This window comes from Argopecten irradians, chromosome 10 (genome assembly GCF_041381155.1).
Source record: "Argopecten irradians isolate NY chromosome 10, Ai_NY, whole genome shotgun sequence".
Taxonomy (NCBI): Eukaryota; Metazoa; Mollusca; class Bivalvia; order Pectinida; family Pectinidae; genus Argopecten; species Argopecten irradians.
Genome location: NC_091143.1, coordinates 10,545,961 through 10,571,331, shown reverse-complemented (window position 1 = coordinate 10,571,331; position 25,371 = coordinate 10,545,961). Strand labels below are relative to the sequence as shown.

General features: G+C 37.1%; 1 protein-coding gene across 3 annotated transcripts; it reads left to right on the top strand.

The window, feature by feature from the left end:
• The first annotated feature begins 18 nt into the window (after window positions 1-18).
• On the top strand, window positions 19-21,659 carry LOC138333081 (uncharacterized). Of its 3 annotated transcripts, none has more exons than XM_069281213.1 (15): window positions 19-155; window positions 4,316-4,463; window positions 5,532-5,581; window positions 6,591-6,690; window positions 7,244-7,332; window positions 8,583-8,697; window positions 13,281-13,412; window positions 14,174-14,392; window positions 14,814-14,969; window positions 15,713-15,801; window positions 16,549-16,607; window positions 17,146-17,237; window positions 17,643-17,691; window positions 18,829-19,065; window positions 19,498-21,659. In XM_069281213.1, exons 2-15 carry the CDS (start codon window positions 4,326-4,328, stop codon window positions 20,133-20,135), a joined length of 2,163 nt encoding a protein of 720 aa, XP_069137314.1. In that variant the 5' UTR covers window positions 19-155; window positions 4,316-4,325; the 3' UTR covers window positions 20,136-21,659. The 3 variants fall into 3 exon arrangements, with proteins under 3 accessions (XP_069137314.1, XP_069137315.1, XP_069137313.1); XM_069281214.1 differs by having other exon boundaries at window positions 27-119; window positions 18,829-19,059; XM_069281212.1 differs by having other exon boundaries at window positions 27-119.
• Window positions 21,660-25,371: the final 3,712 nt, after the last annotated feature.

The window sequence follows — 25,371 nt, the reverse complement described above, 5'->3', positions numbered from 1 at the left end:
ACACTGCATCACCGTCACAGTAATTGACCGGTGCCGTTTCTATTTCTACGATGAATCCAACATGGCGCCAGGATCAACATGACAATGTAAACATTCCAACATGAAAACCTCTGCTATTGGTGCGTTCATACTCCAGCTTCTTAGTTCTTGCCATGGTATTCCGTGCAGAATTTTGCAAAGATTTTCATTATACGACATTTTTATTATGTCAAAGTTTCTACGATTACTGTAGTGAGTTCATTACGCCCAGACATCGACCCTTTTTGTTTCAGACCAAAATAAAGGGGTTTGTAACAGGTCGGGGAAAACCACTAACTTGCGTGTCATGCGACTCCTTGCCAAATGACTTCAATTCGCCGAAAACGCACGAGATACGCAAGTTTGAGTATACACGAATAGCTCGATTAGCGTATGATACGCAAGTTAGTGTATTATACGCAAGTTAGTGGTTTTCCCCGACCTTTGTAATGAATAACAATGGAAATACAAATGTAACAATAATTCAGGATTTTGAGTCAAATCGGTCTGGTCGATTTTTGTTGGTTCTTCTTCTTCTATTTACATGATGCCGTCAAAATATGACGATTATGTCACGGTGACCTGTAGGGGTTTAAGGTACTCCCATAACATGAGAGTCGACTGGTCAGCCGTTTTTTTATCGGACATTATTTTGCTGACTGTTGACTCTCATTTCCGAAGGCCTATTTCTTTGATGCAGTTTCAGACGTCAGATGAAGGCGGAAGGAAAAGTGCAATGATATCAATATTTCTTGCTCTAACCATAGGTATTTAGCATGCTGATAACTGATGAGTCAATTTGGGCCGCGGTGGCCGAGTGGTTAAGATGTCCCGACATATTACCACAAGCCCTCCACCTCTGGGATGCGGGTTCGAATCCCATGTGGGGCAGTTGCCAGGTACTGACCGCTGACCGGTGGTTTTTCTCCGGGTACTCCGGCTTTCCTCCACCAACAAACCTGGCACGTCCTTACATGACCCTGGCTGTTAATAGGATGTAAAACTAAACAAACAAAAAATGATGAGTCAAAGACCCACTATATTAGTCTATAGTGGGTCTTTGACTTATCAGCGTGCTAAATACCTATGCTCTAACAGTGATAACATTGATGTGTACTTACAGTTTAGGTATTAATTATCCCATTTATCTAGGAAACCCATAATTTGTGGCCTCATAAAATAGTATTTTAGCGGATTAGATATGATGAATCCCTTCCGTAACATTTTGACCTAGTTTTAAATATGGCGGAGTATGTAGAAAAGTATCAATCTTGTGTGTAGCCGTCGTGTCTGTAATGTTGGCTAGTTGAGTTGATGTATCATGTTTGTAAGTGAACTGGTGTCGTGATATTTGTTGTGAACATATCTTGCTGCTCTGCATTTTGTTTTTTCTATCTGTGGAATTTGGTGTGTGTTGTGGGGATCCCATATGGAAGAGCAGCGCATGAAAAAAAATCGACTTACATTACAAATTAGAATTTGTAGATGATTACTTTAGATGCTACTTATTTTTAACAATATAATCTAAATTGAAAAGTCCCAATATCCGTATCTGTCTTATTTTTTTCATGATTCAGAAGAATTTTGAGAAACAAATCCTGTTGTAAATCATACAGAGATAGGACTAAATCGAAGTCAAGATGAGAGATAATGATTCGGAAACTTTTGATAAAAATCAAATAAATATTGAACATTGCTAGGTGCATGGGTCCCATTAAGTCAAACAAACTGAAGTTAACTGACATTGTAACGTCGTTGCCGAGAACGTCATTTGCCTACCGTAACTACTTAACGTCAGTCCGAACTCTTCTGAGAACGGGCCATTAACTTTCCGACTTCTCTTCGGCAATAATCGTAACTTCAATGGCTACCAGTTAAAATGAAGGCATGTTTACAAGTGTAACAGGAGAGGAGAAAATGTAGTGGCCAGACCGGGATTTGAAACCGGGACCTTCCGAACACTAGCCGAGTGCTCTACTGACTGAGCTACCTGGTCACAGATGATTGACCCAGTCCAATCCCGCTACACTCCTCCCTCCTTTCTCGAAGTCTTCGCCCTCAAAGACATACAAGACCCTTCGAAACACCACCACCGTGGGTTATTTAGTTGGACGCCAATTCTGTAACAGGAGAGGAGAAAATGTAGCGGCCAGACCGGGATTCGAACCCGGGACCCTCCGAACACTAGTGCTCTACCGACTGAGCTTCCTGGTCACCGATGATCGACCCAGTCCAATCCCGTTACACAAGTATGGACTTTCAACAACTGCTGCACTAAAGTTATTAAGAAATAGTTAAAAATATTTTTTGATATAACACAATTTCAACTACATCCACAAATACTAAAAATATCGGAGTAGAATCCAACTTGACTTTTTGTTGATAGTTATGTAAAGTGTGGCTTTAAAAAAAATATAATTTACACAAAATCTTGTTTTAAAATAAAAAATATCAAAATATTACTTGTAACTAAAGTACTGTACTGTATTACAAGGTACATTGCAGGTTTCAGTGCATGCTTTTTATTTAAAAAAATATTTTAATATTTAGATACTAATGTATTAATTTTATGTATCTATTAGTATACAAAGCACAGTGTGCTTTAATTTGGACAACATAAGCACCTAATATTTAGATAGTGTACCTGTAACTATCTACAGGAACATACCTGTAGGTCTGTTGTTATGACCACCAGGGCCTTTAATTTTCCACGTTACCCTCATTTGACTCATTCCCTGGGGCCATTCCCTACCCAAAAACCAAATGTAACACCTTACCTGATATGATGATCAGTCAAGCGTCACAGCATGTAGGTATACCTCATTGTTACCTAATTAATTTATCTCCAGGGGTTCCGTTTATAATGACAGCCTAGCTACATCTGTATGAACCTATAAAATTTTAACTAGAAAAATAAAGTCTATACATTCTAGACTCCCCCATGTGGTTGTGTTCCAAACAAAACAAAATGAAATAGTAATCTTAATTACACCTAGATTATCTACTTATGTTGTGAAAATCTACTTTATTTCATTTGAAAATTTATGCAAGTATTTTTGTTGTATTTTATTTCAAGTATTACTGTACATGTAGTATGAGTTCAATCAAGACAATACCCCCTGAGTTAACTAACTAACATCCTGGCTCAAGTATGAACAGGTATTTGTCCAAAGTTGCAACATATTACAGAGTATTGTAATTAATTACCTGAATGAAAGAAAAATATAAACATAAAACATACACGTATCGATCACTGGATTCCATGTGTAGTTGAAATATTGAGTAATTGTAATTTCTTAATGAGATTACATGACACTATTTTACAATTTATACGGCTAAGAAATTACAATATAGCGGCAAAATAACACTCGTTTCCTCATTATGAAGTTCATGGATGTGCTCACCCAGGCAGCCGTCGCTGGCTTTCGGCCTCCTCACCCATATCTCTGTCCCCAGTATATTCACAATTTCATCAAATCACCACTGAATTACACCTAAAATTTCATTACAAATTAATCAACAAACATCAAACATTAATTATGTATCTTTACACACAGTTTTAAGTACATAAAACCACCGTATGCTCTGTATTTTGACAGGGAAAAATGTAAACAAATCACCCACGCCCCTACTCTCATTACTTATGTGGCTTAGCTTGAATGAATCGTGCATCCTTGCAATTGGCTTCAATCAACACATCTGATCAGTAGAATGGAAATCACTCTGCATGCAAAAATTGTTGGTTTTTAATTTTCCTCTCAATATCTGTGTCTACAATCGCGTGGAAAAAATGTAAACAACTACCGTCGGCCATTTTCTCGCTTTGAGCTCCCCCATATGCGGTCTAAGCGCCCCCTAAGTCAGAGGTACGCACCTCCTGCGCACCCCGATTCCGTTAACCTTCTCCACGGTGAGCCTGTTCAGGTTGCACGTACAGTACTGATATGATTATCAGAATTTCCATTAATATATATTGCATATTTAAGTTCTACACTTAGATGACTGTTTAAATGGGACTCATTCACGTACCACATGATACCTGATAATGTTTGAGCGGGATTGTTCTTTCTATTGGAGATGGAATGACATCAAAATAAGATGGGAAGATTATTGGAAGATTACACAGAGTTATGTTGCTTCACCACTGGAGATACCACACAAACATCAGGTATCACATGGTACAAATGTACATGAATTAGTCCCATTGAATATAGTAATAGGACTATAAATAATATTCAATTGACAAGTAAATTGTGCATCAGTTGCATCAACTACAGTTGATTTGTATTATTTGCAGACCTTTAACCATGAAAAGCTCCATGGCTGGTCGGTTGACCATGTCCTCCCTGTTGGCCCCGAGTCTGGACAGCAGTATGGCGAGTAGTACTTCCTCTACACTGAGCCGGAGTAGTGCAAGCCTAACTAAAGCCGAGAAGGAGATCAAAGTAATTATATAAGGCATTAACTGGAGTGCAGGTTATAACATATATATATACGTTCCCGGCCTACAATACCTTTTTGTTGGGTAGGAATTGGTCCCTATGTGTTCTAGTGGAGCTCTGCCTCTGGAAATCACTCGGGCACAATTTTCTATACTTTTTTGTAGGTTTCCAATTATTTTATGCATATACATGCATTTATATATCATTTTTGTCTAAAACAAACAAAACAACCTTTCTTAATATCTACTGTACTGCTGACAAGAGTTGAAGTCCACAATTTGTCGACTTGCTGCATAAATTCCCAGCAGAAAGACCTTAATTGTGTATACGATATGTCAAAAACTACTTTCTTGCTGTGAATTTGATATTTTATATGGTTTAGTTTTATTGTCTTGTAGGTAAGATATGTAAAAAAAAGTACTATAAAATGGATACAAATGTTTTAATAATGATTTGTATGACTTTGCTCCATTAGCAGTAATTATATATAGGCATCAATTGTAGCTCTAAAGACGATACCATTTTCTGTCTAAAAGTCTTTTGAGCTACAATACTGCAGCTAAGGGGAGGGTCAATGAGGAGCCAAACTCTTGGTAAAAATTATTGAAATTTAAGCCAATTACCAAAAGATACAGCTTATACTCCTGGAAATTTCTTTTCCAATCTACCATTAAATGTTCTAAAATAATGTCCAATCTTTAATGAAGCTAAAGTTCAAGACATTACAAAAATACAACTTTTAAAATTATATACATATTTTAATATATGAAATACACTTGGACTGAGAAGTTGAAAGACCTGACGTTTTAGGAATGTATTTACAGTAAAAGATAAGAACCATGACATATGCTTGTAAATTAAAACAGCAAATGATTCTTAAAAGAATTGAAATGGGTTTTTTTTCACACAAAAAAAAGAAAAATGATGGATACTTTAATTTCATTATATCTGATTATACTTATAATACAGTATACCATATCTTTATATATGTCTATTATACTAAATCTTTGGTATTGAATTTTACTAGTTTATATATGTTCATGAATAATGCTCTGTATATTTAATTTCAAGTCACTGAAAGCAGAAAACAACAAACTAAGAAAGGAACTAGAGGATGTAAGGTAAATATTTTTCTCTAACTTTGCAAATTCTATTATTAGTTGTGTCTTTAGGGTAGGATTAATAAAATCTGTTACCTGTAAGTGAACGAGATCGGGTTATCTCAGTCGAGGGCTAAGATTTTGTAACATAATCCCAACCGAGGCGTTAACTGAGGTTGGGATTATGTTACAAAATCTTAGCCCGAGACTGAGATAACCCGATCTCGATCACTTAAAGGTAATAGATTTTTTTTCTCGCGCCTCTAAGATATAACAAAACCCATCTATATACGCGTTCCGAATGTAAAACTATCCCGTCATGGGCCTCCTGGTTCAAAGCCGATTAACCATTACATCTGCGCTTCGATTTCAGTCATTCCGCATAAAACTATAGTTCGGTTATATCAAAGACAAACGATGATCAATCGGTACATACTGTTTCATAATTAAAAACAACAACCAAACAATGCATGGTAAATCACTGAATGCACATATTTCTAATAATATTGACTAGCTGACGCTTGTGACGTCACCGGTTCAAGAGTTTGACGTCACATGCGCGGACTGTTACATGAATGGCGTAAAATTCCGCCAAAATTCGCGTAAAGGTACCAGACAGATCGGATGAGATAGAAAAATCTAGCACCGGGTATCATGTGAGATTTCCCTGTCCGAGGTGCGAGAAAAGTTGTTATCATTGTTTGTTTGCATTTACAAAGTTGTAAGCAAAAAAATTGGAAAACAGGGAGGGGGCTTGTTGCGGATTTGACCATAGTTCTAAAAGACTTGATAAAAAGGGGAGAGGACTTATTTTCAAGAGGGGGCGTGATACTGGTCGAATATGTATGAATATTATATTACATATACATAATACATGACCAGATAAAAAGAAAGGACTAAATAAATTGAACTCTTGCATATTATTTCTAAAGTTTAATTAGGTGTGTGGTATATTCATTTAAGTAGGACTTTAATTTTTGAATACACATACTGTATTTTGTTCATGTGTTTCACCAAACTTTGTTTCCAGATCTCTTTATAACCAACTGGTGTCAGAAAATTCTCATGAAAAATTTGATGAACGAAGAATCACCTTACTAAAGTCACACATTATACAACTAGAGAGACAAGTAAGTATTGTTATACTAGCTGTATTTTCAACAGCCATTGTTTACGCTAGCGCTTGAGATGGTGAAATAGAACCAAGGGATACAATTCAAAATGTCCCATGACTCTTCTGAAGTGACATTGGAGAGAGAAATTACAAGACAAATGATGCTTAATATTATATATACATTGGCCATCTGCACCTAACATTATATTCTTGATGTTTTTGCTGACTTCTTCATGAAAATGTGTTTAATTCTATATAATGGTGATATTATTTTTCCAACTGACAGCTGTGGTTTTTCCACAGACGGGAATTATTCCATATTTAAATATAACATAGTTATTTGCTCTTGCGGGTAGGTATTGATTGCTATGTCAGGTGATTGTGAGTGTAACATAATATTTTTCAAAGAAAAAGATGTGAGTTTTCCACTCACAAAATAAAGACGTCACAATGGATACCTACCTACAAGGGAGGTAACTCTGTAAAAGACAAATACGGATACCAAATACATATAACTAACAATGTGCATTGTGAGTTTGTATAAATAAAATTATTTCATATTTATTTAGGTACTGTTGATGTCCGAGGCCCTGAGCTCCCGTAGTGGTGCATTGATGGAGGTGGAGAATGCCTTAACCTGGCTGGCTGACAAATGCAGGTAAGAAAAATATATGAAATTAAATACTGTAGATATCTTTGTTACAGTTTGTATCATTATTAGCTCACCTGGCCCGAAGGGCCGGTGAGCTTATGTCATGGGCGCGGCGTCCGTCGTCCGTCCTTCCGTCCTTCCGTCCGTCCTTCCGTCGGTCCGTCTGTCAACATTTCCTTAAAAATGCTACTAGTCATAGAGTTCTCCATGGATTCTGACCAAATTTGCCCAGAAACATCCTTGGGGGTAGAGGAACAGAGTTTGTATAAATTTTGGCTCTGACCCCCCAGGGGCAGGAATGGCGGTGCCCAATAGGGGAAATAGAGGTAAATCCTTTAAATCGCTACTAGTCATAGAGTTTTGCATGGAATGTAACCAAATTTTGTCAGAAAGATCATTGGGTGAAGGGGAACAGAGCTTGTATAAGTTTTGGCTCTGACCCCCTGGGGGCAGGAGGGATGGGGCCCAATAGGGCAAATAGAGGTAAATCCTATAAATTGCTACTTGTCCTAGAGTTCTACATGGATTGTAACCAAATTTGGCCAAAAACATCCATGGGGAAAGGGGAACAGAACTTGTATAAATTTTGACTCTGACCCCCTGGGGGCAGGAGGGGTGGGGCCCAATAGGGAAAATAGAGGTAAATCCTATAAATCGCTACTTTTCCTAGAGTTCTGCATGGATTGTAACCAAATTTGGCCACAAACATCCTTTTGGGAAGGGGAACAGAACTTGGCCCTGACCCCCTGGGGGCAGGAGGGGCAGGGCCCAGTAGGGGAAATAGAGGTAAATATTCAAATTCCTTCAGAAAAAGAAACTATGAACCTGTATTTAGAACATTACTTGGCATTACAAACCAGGTGAGCGATACAGGATGTTTATCCCCCTAGAATGGCCTATCTGTTATAGAAATATAGGAGAGAAAACATTAAAAAGCACTGCATGCTGTAAAATCAATAATGGTTAAGTTCATCAATTTTGTTTGTCAGTGTTAATATCATTTTTGAACGAGTGACATAATTTCCAGTTCACCATTTGTCTGTCAATCAATCTGTCCCGGTACATGACTTTGAATTTTGCATTGTTTATGCTACAACATTTACTCTGAACATGACCATGTGCAAGTATGAGGCATGGCTACATAATCAGTACATAGCACCTGATGGCAATTGTGATTTACCATGTGAACAGCTATGATGTAAAAGTAAAAGATAAACAGGTAAGGAAAGATAACTCCACAATCTTTGTACTTCCAGACACTATATTGCTATGGAGGTCCCCGGAGCTGCAGTGGCTGTTCCCAGATCAGACCTTACACAGATGGTACACACAGCCGAGTCCAGTAGGATCAAGCTTTTCAAGAATATAGAGGTATCAAAGCACTATTTCTGTATGCTTAATTAGATGTTTGGGTTCATATAATTATTTGCCTTTTAATTTTATAGGAGAAGGAATATACCTATATAACTTTGTATACATGATACATCTATCCTCCTAGCTGCAATATTGTAGCTCAAAAGACTTTTATACAGAAAATGGTGTCATCTTTAGAGCTACAATTGGTGCCTATTACTGCTAATGGAGCAAAGTAATTATTATGCAAACCGTTATAAAACGTTTATTTGCATTTCATCTTACTTGTTCGATATCGCTTACTTACTAGGCAATAAAAGTGAACCACATAGATTATCAAATTCCTACTGAGACATTATTTTTTACGTAATATATATGAAGGTCTTTCTGAAGGGGATTTTTACAGCAAGTCCAGAAATAGTGAATATGACGTCATGTGAGCGGTACGGTAGATATTAAGAATGGTAGTTATGTTTGTTTTGGACAAAAATACTATGTGAATGCATGTATACGCATAAAATAATTGGAAACCTATAAAAAAGTATAGAAAACTGTGCCCAAGTGTTTTTCGGAGGCGGTGCTCCACTACGACACATAGGGACCAATTCGTACCCGGCCGAAAGGTATAGCAGGCCGGGTACGTATATTCATTCTACTATCCTCCTTCCGTCATTCTTACTATCTGTCCTGCTTTGAACTACATTCACAAGTTCAAGTGAAGATCAATGATCTTGACCTTCACTTGAACTATATAATTATATGTTGCACAAAAGAAAATATTCAAGCTCTGATTTTTAGCCCACCATCATCAGATGGTGGGCTATTCAAATCGCCCTGCGTCCGTGGTCCGTGGTCCGTCGTCCGTCCGTAAACAATGCTTGTTATCACTATTTCTTAAAAACTGCTGCAGGGATTTTGTTCAAACTTCACATGGAGGGTCCCCTTGGTCCATATTTGTGCCATACAGATTTTGAGGCTGATCGGAAAAACAAGATGGCCGCCAGGCAGCCATCTTTGATTTTGGCAGTTGAAGTTTGTTATCAATATTTCTTGAGAACTACTAAAGGGAATTTGTTCAAACTTCACATGGAGGTTACCCTTGGTCCCTAGTTGTGCCATACAGATTTTGAGGCTGATCGGAAAAACAAGATGGCCGCCAGGCAGCCATCTTTGATTTTGGCAGTTGAAGTTTGTTATCAATATTTCTTGAGAACTCCTAAAGGGATTTTGTTCAAACTTCACATGGAGGTTACCCTTGGTCCCTAGTTGTGCCATACAGATTTTGAGGCTGATCGGAAAAACAAGATGGCCGCCAGGCAGCCATCTTTGATTTTGGCAGTTGAAGTTTGTTATAGATATTTCTTGAGAACTACTGAAGGGATTTTGTTCAAACTTCACATGGAGGTTACCCTTGGTCCCTAGTTGTGCCATACAGATTTTGAGGCTGATCAGAAAAACAAGATGGCCGCCAGGCAGCCATCTTGGATTTTGATAGATAAGGTTTGATATCCCCATTTCTCAAGAAGTGCTGAAGGGATCTTTCTCAAATTTGATATGTAGGTCCCCCTGGGGCCCTTGTTGTGCACACAGGGACCTGGCATGATTTTTTAAACTAACAGTATACATATATATATATTATAGTATCAAGGGTATGAACTCGGTGATCGAGAAAAACAGACCTATTTTTTTTAAACCGTGATTATTTTAATAAATGGGTTCTATACAACATTGATGGATATCTTACCTCAAAGAGAAATAATTTATCTTTCCATTGAGTGCTTGATGAACAAAATTGGCCAAGTATTGACGAAGTTATGACTTGATGAATCGGGAAATTTACGAAAAATATGCTAGGTAGACATTTCCCTGTCCGGTCGAAATGTCGTCTCTGCTCTAATGGGTACCTCAAAAACCAAGCCAAAATCACAAAATCTACGCTTGTGGTGGTAAACAGTACCCATAACTGTGTTCATCCACAATCTCCTTTGGAGGTATCATGACCCGTACTTTGTAGAAACTCCATTTAAACATCGTGTAGCTCACTTACTTTAACCGTCACCGCCATGTTCATTTTTCTCTCGGAGCGCTTCTCGAGTTTACACATAAGCACAACATAACATAATTTGCATAATGTAGTCACGGTGTGTAAAGTCGAGAAGCGCTCCGAGAGAAAAATGAACATGGCGGTGACGGTTAAAGTAAGTGAGCTACATAATGTTTAAATGGAGTTTCTACAAAGTACAGGTCATGATACCTCCAAAGGAGATTGTGGATGAACACAGTTATGGGTACTGTTTAACACCACAAGCGTAGATTTTGTGATTTTGGCTTGGTTTTTGAGGTACCCATTAGAGCCGAGACGACATTTCGACCGGACAGGGAAATGTCTACCTAGCATATTTTTCGTAAATTTCCCGATTCATCAAGCCATAACTTCGTCAATACTTGGCCAATTTTGTTCCTCAAGCACTCAATGGAAAGATAAATTATTTCTCTTTAAGGTAAGATATCCGTCAATGTCGTATAGAACCCATTTATTAAAATAATCACGGTTTTAAAAAAATAGGTCCGTTTTTCTCGACCGCCGAGTTCATACCCTTGATACTATAATATATAATTATAATATATATATATATATGTATACTATTGGTTAAATTTTTTCGTACCAGGTCCCTGTGGTTGTGCATATTGCATTTTTGGACCAATCGGTGAACAAGATGGCCGCCAGGCCGCCATCTTGGATTTTGATACTTAAAGTTTGTTATGGCTATTTCTCAGATAGTGCTAAAGGGATCTGCCTCAAATTTCATATGTAGGTTCCCCTAGGGACCTAGTTGTGCATATTGAATTTTGGGACCAATCGGTTAACAAGATGGCCGCCAGGCAGCCATCTTTGATTTTGGCAGTTGAAGTTTGTTATCAATATTTCTTGAGAACTACTTAAGGGATTTTGTTCAAACTTCACATGGAGGTTACCCTTGGTCCCTAGTTGTGCCATACAGATTTTGAGGCTGATCGGAAAAACAAGATGGCCGCCAGGCAGCCATCTTTGATTTTGGCAGTTGAAGTTTGTTATCATTATTTCTTGAGAACTACTGAAGGGATTTTGTTCAAACTTCACATGGAGGTTACCCTTGGTCCCTAGTTGTGCCATACAGATTTTGAGGCTGATCGGAAAAACAAGATGGCCGCCAGGCAGCCATCTTTGATTTTGGCAGTTGAAGTTTGTTATTGATATTTCTTGAGAACTACTAAAGGGATTTTGTTCAAACTTCACATGGAGGTTACCCTTGGTCCCTTGTTGTGCCATACAGATTTTGAGGCTGATCGGAAAAACAAGATGGCCGCCAGGCAGCCATCTTTGATTTTGGCAGTTGAAGTTGGTTATGGATATTTCATGAGAACTACTGAAGAGATTTTGTTCAAACTTCACATGGAGATTACCCTTGGTCCCTATTTGTGCCATACAGATTTTGAGGCTGATAGGAAAAACAAGATGGCCGCCAGACGGCCATCTTGGATTTTGATAGATAAGGTTTGATATCCCCATTTCTCAAGAAGTGCTGAAGGGATCTTTCTCAAATTTGATATGTAGGTTCCCCTAGGGCCCTTGTTGTGCATATTGCATTTTTGGACCAATCGGTGAACAAGATGGCCGCCAGGCCGCCATCTTGGATTTTGATAGTTAAAGTTTGTTATGGCTATTTCTCAGATAGTAATAAAGGGATCTGCCTCAAATTTCATATGTAGGTTCCCCTAGGGACCTAGTTGTGCATATTGAATTTTGGGACCAATCGGTTAACAAGAATGCCGCCAGGCAGCCATCTTGGATTTTGTTATTCAAAGTTTGTTATCGCTATTTCTCAGAAAGTACTGAAGGGATCTGTCTCAAAATTCATATGTAGGTTCCCCTAGGGCCCTAGTTGTGCATATTGTGATTTGGGACCGATCGGTCAACAAAATTGCTGCCTGGCAGCCATCTTGGATTTTTATATTCAAAGTTTGTTATCGCTATTTCTCAGAAAGTATTGAATGGATCTCAAATTTCACATGTAGGTTCCCCTAGGGCCCTAGTTGTGCATATTGTGATTTGGGACCGATTGATCAACAAGATGGCCGCCAAGGAGTCATCTTGGATTTTGATAGTTGAAGGTTGTTACCGCTATTTCTCAAAAGGTACTGAAGCGATCTGCCTCAAATTTTATATGTAGTATCTAGTATGTTTGAAAAAGTTTAAAAAGTAGAGAAAAGATCCATCTTTCCTTTGTCAGATATAGATCATTCTTTGGTGGGCGCCAAGATCCCTCTGGGATCTCTTGTTTATTACTGGGAGAAGTACAATGTTAATAAAATTGGCAGAGATAACTATAAAGACCACTCAAGGGGTAGACTAGGAAAAGTGACTATTAAAGCCAGGTGGGCTTTATACACAGGTTGAATTGTGAAATGGTCGGAGTTGTTTGGAACCCTAGAAAAGTGGTCTTATCAAGCAAGCGGTCTTTATACAGAGGCGGTCGCTGAGACAGGTTTTACTGTACTTTTGGTATTAATGTTTATACAGATAAAGCAACTGGAATGTAACCTTTTTTTTTTCTTTGCAGAACTGTTCTACTCAGACACAAGGCCAAGCTCTAATGTTTATGAACGCCTTCACTAAGCCACAATCCTCCCAGAATTGTACCTTGTTAGATATAGCCTCAGGGAGACTCGACTACCTCAACCTTAAACACGTGGTAGGTGCAGCAGACAATATAGTCATCTACTAAAATTACATGTACTTGTACTTGAAAAGGAAAAATAATAGAGGATACCTTAATTAAGGACTTTATTAATCTCTCCCAGAGTTAATTGCAGTTCCCTGATTTCCCTCTGTACATCGAAAATGAATCAAGATTTTAAAAAAAAACATTGTTCAGACGCATTTAAAATACTGAATTTGGTAATTCAATGTCAAATCAAACAATATATATATTATGGATTATTTTGAGAATGCTACACTATAGATTTACATGCAAATAAACAAGCAGGATTTTCATATGACAGACACTGTTTCAAAACAATCACTGTGATGTAATCTACAAGTTTACACCAATGTATTAAACACTTTCCATGGCATAATATTCTGTGACCTGAGGTCAGTCATGAGGTCAGTCCGTGAGCCATTGACAAAGGTGAATGTGAGGATCGTAGTAAACCCTGGGAGAGATTGGCAGTGTATATTGACTAATGTATACAGTGTTACTTTTCATTATTCACTCACCTACATGTATATGCATATATTGTATTAAGGATGATTTTTGCATGGAATGGCTTTTGTAATCAAGTCTTGAAGTATTTTCTGTAGTGTTATGCGTTTTTGATTTTTGATCAAGATCTGATTTTAGAATATTTGTTAAAAATATTTTAAGTTACAGTAAAATTACCAGAATTTTATAACTGAATAATGGTATTATGAGTGGCGATATTGTAAAGATTATTCTGTGATATTTACCAGTCAAAACTAGAGACCAAGTTATCATCCCTCTACAAAGACCTGACTCAGCTACACGAGATCCTGGAGACGCCACATGACACTTTAGTGATGACGTCGTCCTGTATGGCTAGCGTGATTCGTGATCGAGCGTCCACCCAGCTCCTCAGGTCTTGTGCACGTCTTAAAGACTGTTGTGGCGACCTACTTTCTCTCTCGCTGCTCTATCCTAGTGCACCCTGGGTAAGTCTACATCTCATTTACATATGCTTGTGTATTGTTGGTTAATATTTCATTGTGATGTTCTGTTGTTTAAAATCTGATTGGTTCATTACTGCCGTATTTCACACAACTCCATCTTTTATGGAGTAACCTCCCTTGCGGGTAGGCGTCCATTGTGAAGTAATTATTTAGTGAGCAAAATTCACGTCGTTTTCCTTGAAAAGCATGACTTCATGCTTCAAACACATGATGGCATGATCAATACTTACCCAAAAGGGCAGATAACTTTGCAATATGCAAAAGATGGAGGAACCTTGACAGGGAACGAAAGTTACATTATAACCACAAATTCATTATAAACACGTTTTACTGTATTATCCTTCAATATTTTCTACGTAGGTAGACATGAATCTGTACAATTACCTTGTCCCTTTCCTAACAGCCGCCACTGAAGAAATCAATGCTGAAGGAAGTGACATGTGACCATGTGATGGCCAGTCTTCCTTCTCTTCCAAAATCTAAAATGCCAGAGGTCAAGCGGGTGATGACCGCTCTCCTGAAAGCTCAAAGTTACCATCATCACATGCTGTCACAACAGGTAATTCCTCACCTCATGTAGGACTCATCTCAATCGACTACCCATCCTCAATACTCCAGGGGTTATGTCATAGTAAAACTGAAGATAAAAAAAAACTGACAAAGGTTGCAGATAGTGGCATCCATCTTCAAAGCAACAGAGTGTACCATTATTCAATGCTTTCGATGTACATCTAAGGACCATATTACCTTCTCATCTATTGTCACACACAGAGCCTTTAGGTTTACGGAGACATAAATTAGGGGTGGACATAAGGGTAATGATAGTAACCCCTGGATATCATGAATGTGATCTACCAAGCATAAAAAACCCACTTAAATTTTGCCTAGTTCATGTATAATATCATATGATAAGTTGTTTCAATCATACGTGTTGCTGACAATGGACTGGAACACTGGGCATATAAATAGGAAAGACTTATGCAGATATTGTTTGACAAGAGACGTCATTAAATAATTTACTATTGGAATACAAAAGAAATCTTAAAAGGATTTGCTTCGATCAATATACAGAAGGTACTTGCAATATTTACCTGCAACATAAACTTTCCATTCAAACATTGATTTGATACAAGTCTGTAATGCAAACACATACTATTTAGTATACCGGTATGCTACGAAGGGGCCTATTTTGTAAATATCTTTCTTTTATTTATTTTAGTTTTTTTATGGAGATTTATGGAATCCTAATTCTCATTTTTTAATGGTGCTATATTACTGTTACTCTTGTTTGTTACCTTCCAGATAAAAGGTTTAAAAGAGGAAGTGAAATTCCATCAAGCTGTGTATAATCTTCAGATCTCCTACTCCGAAACACTACTAACAGCAGTGAGGTATAGTCATAATCTTAAAACAGATATGTGTCTGCCAAGTAGATAAGAATCTGTGAATCTTCTTTATAAAAGAGTTTGGTAGGAGATCGTGAGCATTAGCTTGCTGAGTGCTAACCAGCTAAACTTGTTCATAAAAGTATAAGAGATACTATCCTTACCTACTTCAATAACACATGTATTACACTCAATTTTTTTTATACCTCAAAAATTATTATTCAATTTCAGTCAGTATGCATCAAATTGATTGTCATGTCTATTATTTTGATGTTTGGTGAGCAATAATGAGCTAAGCTACACCTCAAGTTGAGTTGAAAGATATAGACTACGAAGGTTGTGATATCAGTATTAGTGCAAGATCAAACTTTTTAAAAATTCCAAAAGAAAATTGTATAATTACATCCTAACATGGCCAAAAAAATATGTCTGTTTAGGGTTACATATAGAAGGGTCGGTAGGTCGAGATGTTTTTTTTTTAAGTGTGTCTTTAACTCTAGAGTAATGGCCGTAACCGGAGTCTGAGGTGGAAATTCTGACTTTAAAAAAAAAATCTTAGAAAAGTGGAAAAAAAATTAGGGTTGAGGATTAAAAATTAGGGTCGGTTGGGTAACCGTAAACAGACATTATATTTTTTTGGCCTAAATACACGAGTCATATGTATGGTACAGTATATCAACACTATGTAAGTAATGTAAGTATTAAAAATGGTTTGATTTACTCTTTGAACTGTTATATTTTTTTTTGCTACAGGGAAGGCTACAGAGAATTCGAAAAGTCCACCAATGATTTACTCATCAAACCCCTACGTAGTAAGTGTAACAAGGATTCTCATCATTTAGTTTATGTCAAGAAATTAAGAATATTTCCATCAGGCATGTAATAGGCCTGCATATTTACTCTGTCATATGGCACATGTATTTTAGTAATACCACATAGTTGGATATTTTTGCAGAGATGATATTGTCACGATTTTGCAGAACATTGCTATGATCATGATAATTTTATCTGCAAAATATAGAAAAATTATTGAATCATGTAAACCCTGACAGACAGATCGCGAAAATTTTAAACCACTAAAATATAATTTTCTGCTTTTTAGCTCAATTGTTTTTTCTTTCATAATGTAGTCCACATTTAAATATTACAGAGTTATCTGCCCTTGCGAGTAAACTTATATTGTGACAGTGTGTGTATTGGAATATCATAATGTTCAGAGAAAACAACACGAATTACACTCAGAAAATAATGACGTCACAATGGCTATCTACATGCAAGGGAGGTTACTCTGTATTAAGTAAACACAGAATATTTAGACTAGAGCTATAACAGATTTTAATGTGTTTGCAGATATTTTAGAAGCATATCTAACTATGAAAACATCTGGCAATGAGAATGGTCTGAGGGAATTCCTTACATGTTTTAAAAATAGTGAAGATCAGGTGAGATTTGACTGAAATGCATGACATCCTCAATAAGACATCATATTACCCTGACTATATACCAGGTATATATTTTGTACTTCTGTTCTGTGGCACATTTTCATGTTAAAATCCATAAATTTTAAACAACTACAAAATTATTTTTTCTGTAAGAACAAAAGATATTTGTCTTGATAACTGCAGTGTAACTTGTCTATACTAGATGTCACTGGGACTAACATATTTGGTCGGTACATACAAGATCTAGATATTACAGGTTTTAATCCTATTAAAAAATAAGAAGGAATGTTATACATACATTGTAGTAAGGTCGGAATAGACAGGGATCTGGTTTATACAATGGCAGCTTTTGATAGGTTTTACTTTATCAGCCATAATATGATATTTTGTTGTTATTGTTTTTAGTTAATGGATGCTGTTCTAAAACTTGCCAATACAGGGACAAGTGAAAGTGGTTAGTATAAACGATATACATGTAAAGATCATGTACAATTATTTAAAGATGCTCCACCCCCGACAGAGCATAAACGATACTCATCATTTTAACAATAATTAGTGTTTAATCGTGTGTGTATATGTCAAATTAACACCAAAAATAATATAAGATAATTTATTTTGCTTTTAGTGCATACGCAATCAGTACTTGATTCCATATAGGACATAGTGCCATGGAATTTGTTACGGATGCAATTAATTTTTTTTAATATTTTTATCTTTAAGTAAAATTAGAAGCTAAAACAATGGTGGTAATGGTGTAACTTAAGTAGCTTTTGCAACTGAAGAAATATTCTGAATCGTCTGCTCCTGTTTTCAATAGAGAAAAAATACCATTTGTCAGCGATGGAGCATCTTTAAATTGTAAACGTAACTCTACCCCACTATACGATTTGTAGAGGGTTATGGCAGCTTTGGAGCTTGGGATATCAACTTCATAAACTCTGGCCAATAATTAAATGCATGCTCCCTACATTTGGCAGGATGGGCACATCTAGAAAGTGAGAAACGAACCTGTCATTCTTGATGTGGTGCATTTTAGCATGAGTGGCATAATACTGGCCTGAAAATGTTTTAAAGTAAAGTAGCCAACTGATACTACTAAGATATTCTGTCTCGAAATATTCTTGAGGCAACTGATGCAATGGGCAAAGTATCGTTAATTTCCTGCCTTTTTTATCTAAAACCTAAAGCTAACATTACACAATGGCAATCTGATATTGCAATACTATAAAACTTGTCTATAAAGACCACCCAAGGAACACACAACTAAATGGTCTTTATAATCAGGTATTTCATCTGACAGCTTTCCTTTATATACCCTCAAACCTGTCTATAAAGACCACCTAAAGACCAAGAAAAATGGTCTTTATATCCAGGTGGTCTTTATACACAGCACAAAGTGTGTGGAAATTGGGAAATTTAGGACCCAAGAAGTGGTTTTATTAAATAGGTAGTACACAGAGGTGGTTGCTAAGACAGGCTTGACTGTAATTTTATACTAAATTGTAAACTTGATATTATGTTATTATTTCCATTATATTGTGTGGTTATAGTAAAGGGAATTAATTCATAATTATGAGACATTTCGTGACAGGGACTGGTGCCGTGGTTTTATCTCAGTTTGGGGAGGAGTTCACTAAATCTCTGGACAAGGCTGTGAAACAGAGTCAGTGGAGTAGAGATAAAGCAGGGAGGGAGAGAGCAGAAATTAAGGAAGAACAACAGCGACTGGAGCAGGAATTGCGGAGTCTACTGGACAGACAGGAGAGCTCCTTCCAGGATATGTTTCCGCCCACTGATGACACTTTGGAAGTCACCGACAGAAGTATGGGTAAATGGAAAAAATTGTAGTCCAATACAGCAGTTTAGAGATCCAAAATCTATGTGGGTAAAGCACAGTTTACCACCAATAAGTGATAGTCATCTTTTGACATGATTTTGATGATGTCATAATCACCAGAATATGGGACAAATTAATTATAAATCTTACTGTTCATTACTATCTACATGGTTTTGGGATCTTGTATTTGAACTAGATCTTTTAAAAATATCAAACAGGATATGGAGGATAATTTTGCACTGGAAGCTTTACAATTATGTATAGAGCTAGCTTCAATAGCTAGTTTCCTGTGCTAGAAAATTTCATTTGGATGTCGTCTTGGGTGTGAAATCAGTTTGTTCCCAATCTGCATCAAAAGCCTGATTCAAACAAATACATCTGAAAAATGGGAAATAATGAAAATGTAATTTAAATTCTTTACAGCTAATGAAGATGGTGAAGTCACGCCAACCAACTATAAAAATAGAGAGCCACCTGCCAAATTTGACAATAGATTCTCGCTACAGGAGAGTGGACAACTTGTAAATCCATTAGCACAATGTACAGAGGAAATATCTAGTCTGAGTTTAGAGGGGAAATCCTCTATACAAGGCAACAAAAGAGACAATAGTACTTCTACCAGTAGAGGAACTAAACCTCCAAGCAGTAGTCGCAACGGTCCCTCGGAGAGAAAACACAGGAGTATGAGTCGGTCAGGAAATGTACATAGACTAGATAGTCCTTCAGGAGATGGAGAAACAAATGTAGGGCTGGACGGAAAACAACCAAGAGAAAGAAGTAAAGAGGAGGGTCAGCTAGGGAGTTTAACAGGCATTCCACCAGTGGTGAAAAAAACCGGCAAAGTAATTAAAAAGGACCAGAAATATCTCCCTAATACTTTTGTGCCTAACAGAACTCTCAAGCTGAGGCGAGCTGGAAGCCTCAGCTCACTCAGTGATCAACAGGACACTGGGTCAGACGCTGAATCTGTCAGCAGTCAAACATCAAGGGGGCCAACTCCAGTGGGGGTCCGTAAATCGACAATACCACGGAGGTCGATTAGTCGATCAGGTCAAAGCTAGACAAGGTCGCAACTAGTCCCCAGCATTTTACTTTCTTTGCTTAGTTGTTAATATAATTATGGATAATACTCTGGAATTACAGATCTGATTAAAAGTTGGTAAAATGCTTTTTTGTCTCGCTTTTGAAATTGACAAAATTTTAAGATGGTATACATATACTACATAAGTAATGTCATTTCTAACAGGTACATTCATATATATCAAAACATTTTGTCTTACAAAAAATATAGTTTTAATGGCATTGAGAAAACTACGGGTACTTGATATTCACACATCTCGATACCCAGTGCTAGATTTTTTACCTCGTCCGATCTGTCTGGTACTTGATAATACAAATAAATCCAGGTATGGTATATGACAAGAAGAACCATTTTCAAAATCAGAATGGCAAACATTAATATTTGTGTCTACATGTTGTATAAATTTGATTTATGTGTATAAATTTATATTTTATGGCTAATTTATTTGCTGTATCCGTTTTTACTAGTGCTGTTTCTTTTTGTATTTCATTGTTATTTATTTATCTTTTAATATTCAAATACAGATACATGTATGAAGGAAAGCAGTCAGATGAAAAACTTCTGTCTGATGAAATGTTCATACCAAGGGTATGTCATTTATGAACAAGAGAGCAGGGGTAGAAATAACCGCATGCCCGTTGGCCTGGAGCTATTAAATTTAATGAAGGGCAGATTGGTAATTTGATGAGCTGGTCCTTCAGACTTTTTAATATTTAACCAAAAGATTGTCCTTAAAAATCAAAAGTAAGCTCTTACTATTGGCAAATAGTAACAATATTGTAAATTTTAAAATCTAAAGTTCAAAATTTTCTAGGTGGCGTGGTGGGGCCTGCGCCCCTTTCAGTCCCACCTATGTCAGGCGGACCTGCTGCATGCTCCAAGTCCCAAATATCAGGGTCACTTATAAATCACTGAAGAGCCAGTATATTTTCATTTGGGCAAGCCCTTTGGTTCAGCTAAAATCAATCCTTATTTCTACCCTATACTTATCCTATACTTCCCCACTGAAATTTCATCCACAAATGTTGGTGCTATTGTTGAAGGTGATGCAGTTTCAGTGCTGATAGTGAGATTTGACATGAAAGACAATGGAAGATTTATATATGCAGCAGAGACTAAGTCTAATTAGAAAAAAAGAATGTGGAATGGTAATAATATGAGTTCTCTTCAAATCCAGTCATATACAAATATATGTGCATATTCTATTAAAGTCAAAAATCTGTCTGTGATAAAAAAAAAAAAAAAAAAAAACAAGCTGCAAAAGTTTCCATCTCTTTAACTTTAAAAAAATGTTTTGTTTCACTTAAGGAAATTGCAGAAACGATTACTGGTACTCCTGACATTCCCAATATTGGAAAACCATTATTTGTATAAAATAAATACAATGTACTGTAAGATACATGTGTTCTCTTGATAAACATTACCTCTAGTCTTTACAAACAAACAGTTTTATATGTTTTACTACTTTGTGATATGTCTGATCAAATAAAATATTTTGGTGATACCACATCATTCTTGTTATATTCAATTCTACTTTACTACATGTAACACTGCTATATTTTAGTGACTTTTATTCGCTATTATTTGAACATGGAAATTTTTGCGCCCCCCCTCCCCCCCCGACCTTGAATGAAGGTCAAGGTCGTTCATTTGAATAGAACTTGGAAACTCTTTGTCCCAGTTGTTGAAAAATTATAGCCTATTTTGACTCATGTGACCTTGAACGAAGATCAATATTATTAATTTGGACAAACTAGGTAGGCCTAGTATCCCAGTATTCTACAATATTATTCATTTAAAAATCTTGCTAGCTTGCCATCTCAGCATGCTACAGGCTGTACGTCAGGCCCAATATCAGGTTTCTACACCTCTTCATTATTAACAAGAAGTTGTTTTATTAGGTCATCTGACCCGAAGGGTCAGGATGACCTATAGTCATCATGTTTCGTCCATCGTCGTGCGCCGTCCGCCGTGCGTTAACTTTTCACATTTTGAACTTCTTCTCAAGTTTGACCAGTGGGATTGAGCTGAAACTTACCTGAAATGATCCTGAGATGGTCCCGACAAAGTGTTGTTATTTTTCGGGTTGATCCGAAATCCAAGATGGCCGCCACAGCTGCCATCTTGAAAACACATTTTGAACTTCTTCTCAAGTTCTACCGGTGCGATTTGGCTGAAACTTGCATGAAATGATCCTGACATGGTCCCGACAAAGTGATGTTATTTTTCGGGTTGATCCGAAATCCAAGATGGCCGCCACAGCTGCCATCTTGAAAACACATTTTGAACTTCTTCTCAAGTTCTACCGGTGCGATTTGGCTGAAACTTACCTGAAATGATCCTGAGATGGTCCTGACAAAGTGTTGTTATTTTTCGGGTTGATCCGAAATCCAAGATGGCCGCCACAGCCGCCATCTTGAAAACACATTTTGAACTTCTCCTCAAGTTCTACCGGTGCGATTTGGCTGAAACTTGCATGAAATGATCCTGACATGGTCCCGACAAAGTGTTGTTATTTTTCGGGTCGATCCGAAATCCAAGATGGCCGCCACAGCCGCCATCTTGAAAACACATTTTGAACTTCTTCTCAAGTTCTACCGGTGCGATTTGGCTGAAACTTGCATGAAATGATCCTGACATGGTCCCGACAAAGTGTTGTTATTTTTCGAGTCGAACCGAAATCCAAGATGGCCGCCACAGCCGCCATCTTGAAAACACATTTTGAACTTCTTCTCAAGTTCTACCGGTGCAATTTGGCTGAAACTTGCATGAAATGATCCTGACATGGTCCCGACAAAGTGTTGTTATTTTTCGAGTCGAACCGAAATCCAAGATGGCCGCCACAGCCGCCATCTTGAAAACACATTTTGAACTTCTTCTCAAGTTCTAACGGTACGATTTGGCTGAAACTTGCATGAAATGATCTTGACATGGTCCCGACAAAGTGTTGTTATTTTTCGGGTCAATTCGCAATCCAAGATGGCTGTCTCAGCCGCCATCTTGAAAACACATTTTGAACTTCTTCTCAAGTTCTACTGAAGGGATTTGGCTGAAACTTGCATGAAATGATCCTGACATGGTCCCGGCAAAGTGTTGTTATTTTTCAGGTCGATCTGAAATCCAAGATGGCCGCCACAGCCGCCATCTTGAAAACACATTTTGAACTTCTTCTCAAGTTCTACCTGTGGGATTTTGCTGAAACTTGCATGAAATAATCCTGACATGGTCCCGACAAAGTGTTGTTATTTTTCGGGTCGATCTGAAATCCAAGATGGCAGCCACAGTCTCCATCTTGAAAACACATTTTGAACTTCTTCTTTGAAGTTCTACTGGTGTAATTTGGCTGAAACTTGCATGAAATGATCCTGACATGGTCCCGACAAAGTGTTGTTATTTTTCGGGTCAATCCGAAATCCAAGATGGCGGTCACAGCCGCCATCTTGAAAACACATTTTGAACTTCTCCTCAAGTTCTACCGGTGCGATTTGGCTGAAACTTGCATGAAATGATCCTGACATGGTCCCGACAAAGTATTGTTACATCTCTGGTTGATCCCAAATCGAAGATGACTACCATGACACTATATTAATTTCCTATATTTAAAGGCCCTTGGGCCTCTTGTTTGAAATAAAATTTGTTAAAAGAAATTGAAAATGATCCTGACTTGATCCTGACAAAGTGACACCATATATATTTAATTTTACTATTGTCAAGGTAGTCAGATGACTGTTAAGGCCCTTTGGGCCTCTTGTTTATTTGATCCCTGTGATTTTGAATGAAGGCCAAGGTCATTCATTTGAATATATATGAAAGCTTTTCATACCGGATGCTACAAGCCCAAATCGAGTCTATAGGCCTTTTAGTTATTGACAAGAAGTTGTTTAAAGATTACAAGATTACAGCCTATATAACCCCCTGGGACCTTGATGAAGGTCAAGGTCATTTATTTGATTGACCTAGTGCGGCCTTCATCACAGCATTCTACAGACTCAGTATAAGGTCTGTAGGCATTACAGTTAATTGACGAGAGGTTGTTTAAATATTTTAACATTTTAACCCCTGTGACCTTGAATGAATGTCAATATGTATTGATTTGATTAAAGCAGGTCGGGCTTCATCCCAGCCTTATACAGGCTCAATAACAGGTTTGTAGGCCATTTATTTATTGACACATCTCCGTCTCGCTTAACAGATTAAGTCGTTTTATAGATTTTAGTCTATTAGACTCCTGTGATCTTGAATGAAGTTAAAGGTCATGTACTTGAACAATCTTGGTTGCCCTTCATTCAAGCACAATACAAACCTAATATCTGTACCTAGGTCGTTCGGTTATTTAGAAATCGTTTGAATGAGAGAAAAAGTAGGACGATGGGCGGAACACCAAGACTAAAGGCCTACGCTTCTGGTCAGATAACCTAATGAAATTATGGCTATCTGTATTTAATTGCACATATGAATGAAGATATCTTGCAGAAACATATATACATAGAAATTGGCAATTCCGCCATTTTCACGATCGGCAGATGTATAGGTCTCTGTATGTGCTTAGGGACTTTTAGATAAACTTTTAAATAATTATATACCCCATATGAACAGGAGAATAACTTTCATATGTTATAAATGTTCAGTAATTTTCAGATGGTTTGAGTACAATTTTGAAAGAAAAGGATAGTTTTTAACTTATAAACTAACAAAACAAAATGCACTTTCGGTTTTGAATGACTGTTTTTTGAAAAACCAGGTCAAATTGGTAATTTTCATACTTTCAAAAATCACATTAATCGGGACAATTGCTCATATCAAACCATGATATAATGTGTAAACTTTGTATTGATGCAAAATATTATGTTTAAAGGAATACATTAAAATCAGTTATTCAAAGGGAAAAAACTAGAGGTTTCACTCTGTGAATATTTAAATGACAATGAAAACATATCTGCATAATTTCATGTCACTTTACCATTGTTAATAACAGAACCATATAAACATTTGTTTCTGCTAAGTAACATTGTAAAAAAAATTGTGAAATTAAATTGTAAAGGAAAAGCATCATGACAATATGATTATGGCAGGTTCTACAACGTGAATGTACTGCCAACATTCATTTTGAACTCATTTCCTTTCAATTGTCTTTGTATTAAAATTAAAACTTATGCATTGTATGAATTGTAATTCCTAAAATCAGTATTAATTGATAGGTATAGGCCTAACATTTG

Bases quoted from the DNA above. Each gene is read 5' to 3' on its own strand.
- LOC138333081 (XM_069281213.1), top strand. From the start codon at position 4,326: ATGAAAAGCTCCATGGCTGGTCGGTTGACCATGTCCTCCCTGTTGGCC. The intron at 8,698-13,280 runs GTATCAAAGCAC...TTTTCTTTGCAG, and splicing joins AGCTTTTCAAGAATATAGAG to AACTGTTCTACTCAGACACA. The intron at 16,608-17,145 runs GTAAGTGTAACA...ATGTGTTTGCAG, and splicing joins ACTCATCAAACCCCTACGTA to ATATTTTAGAAGCATATCTA.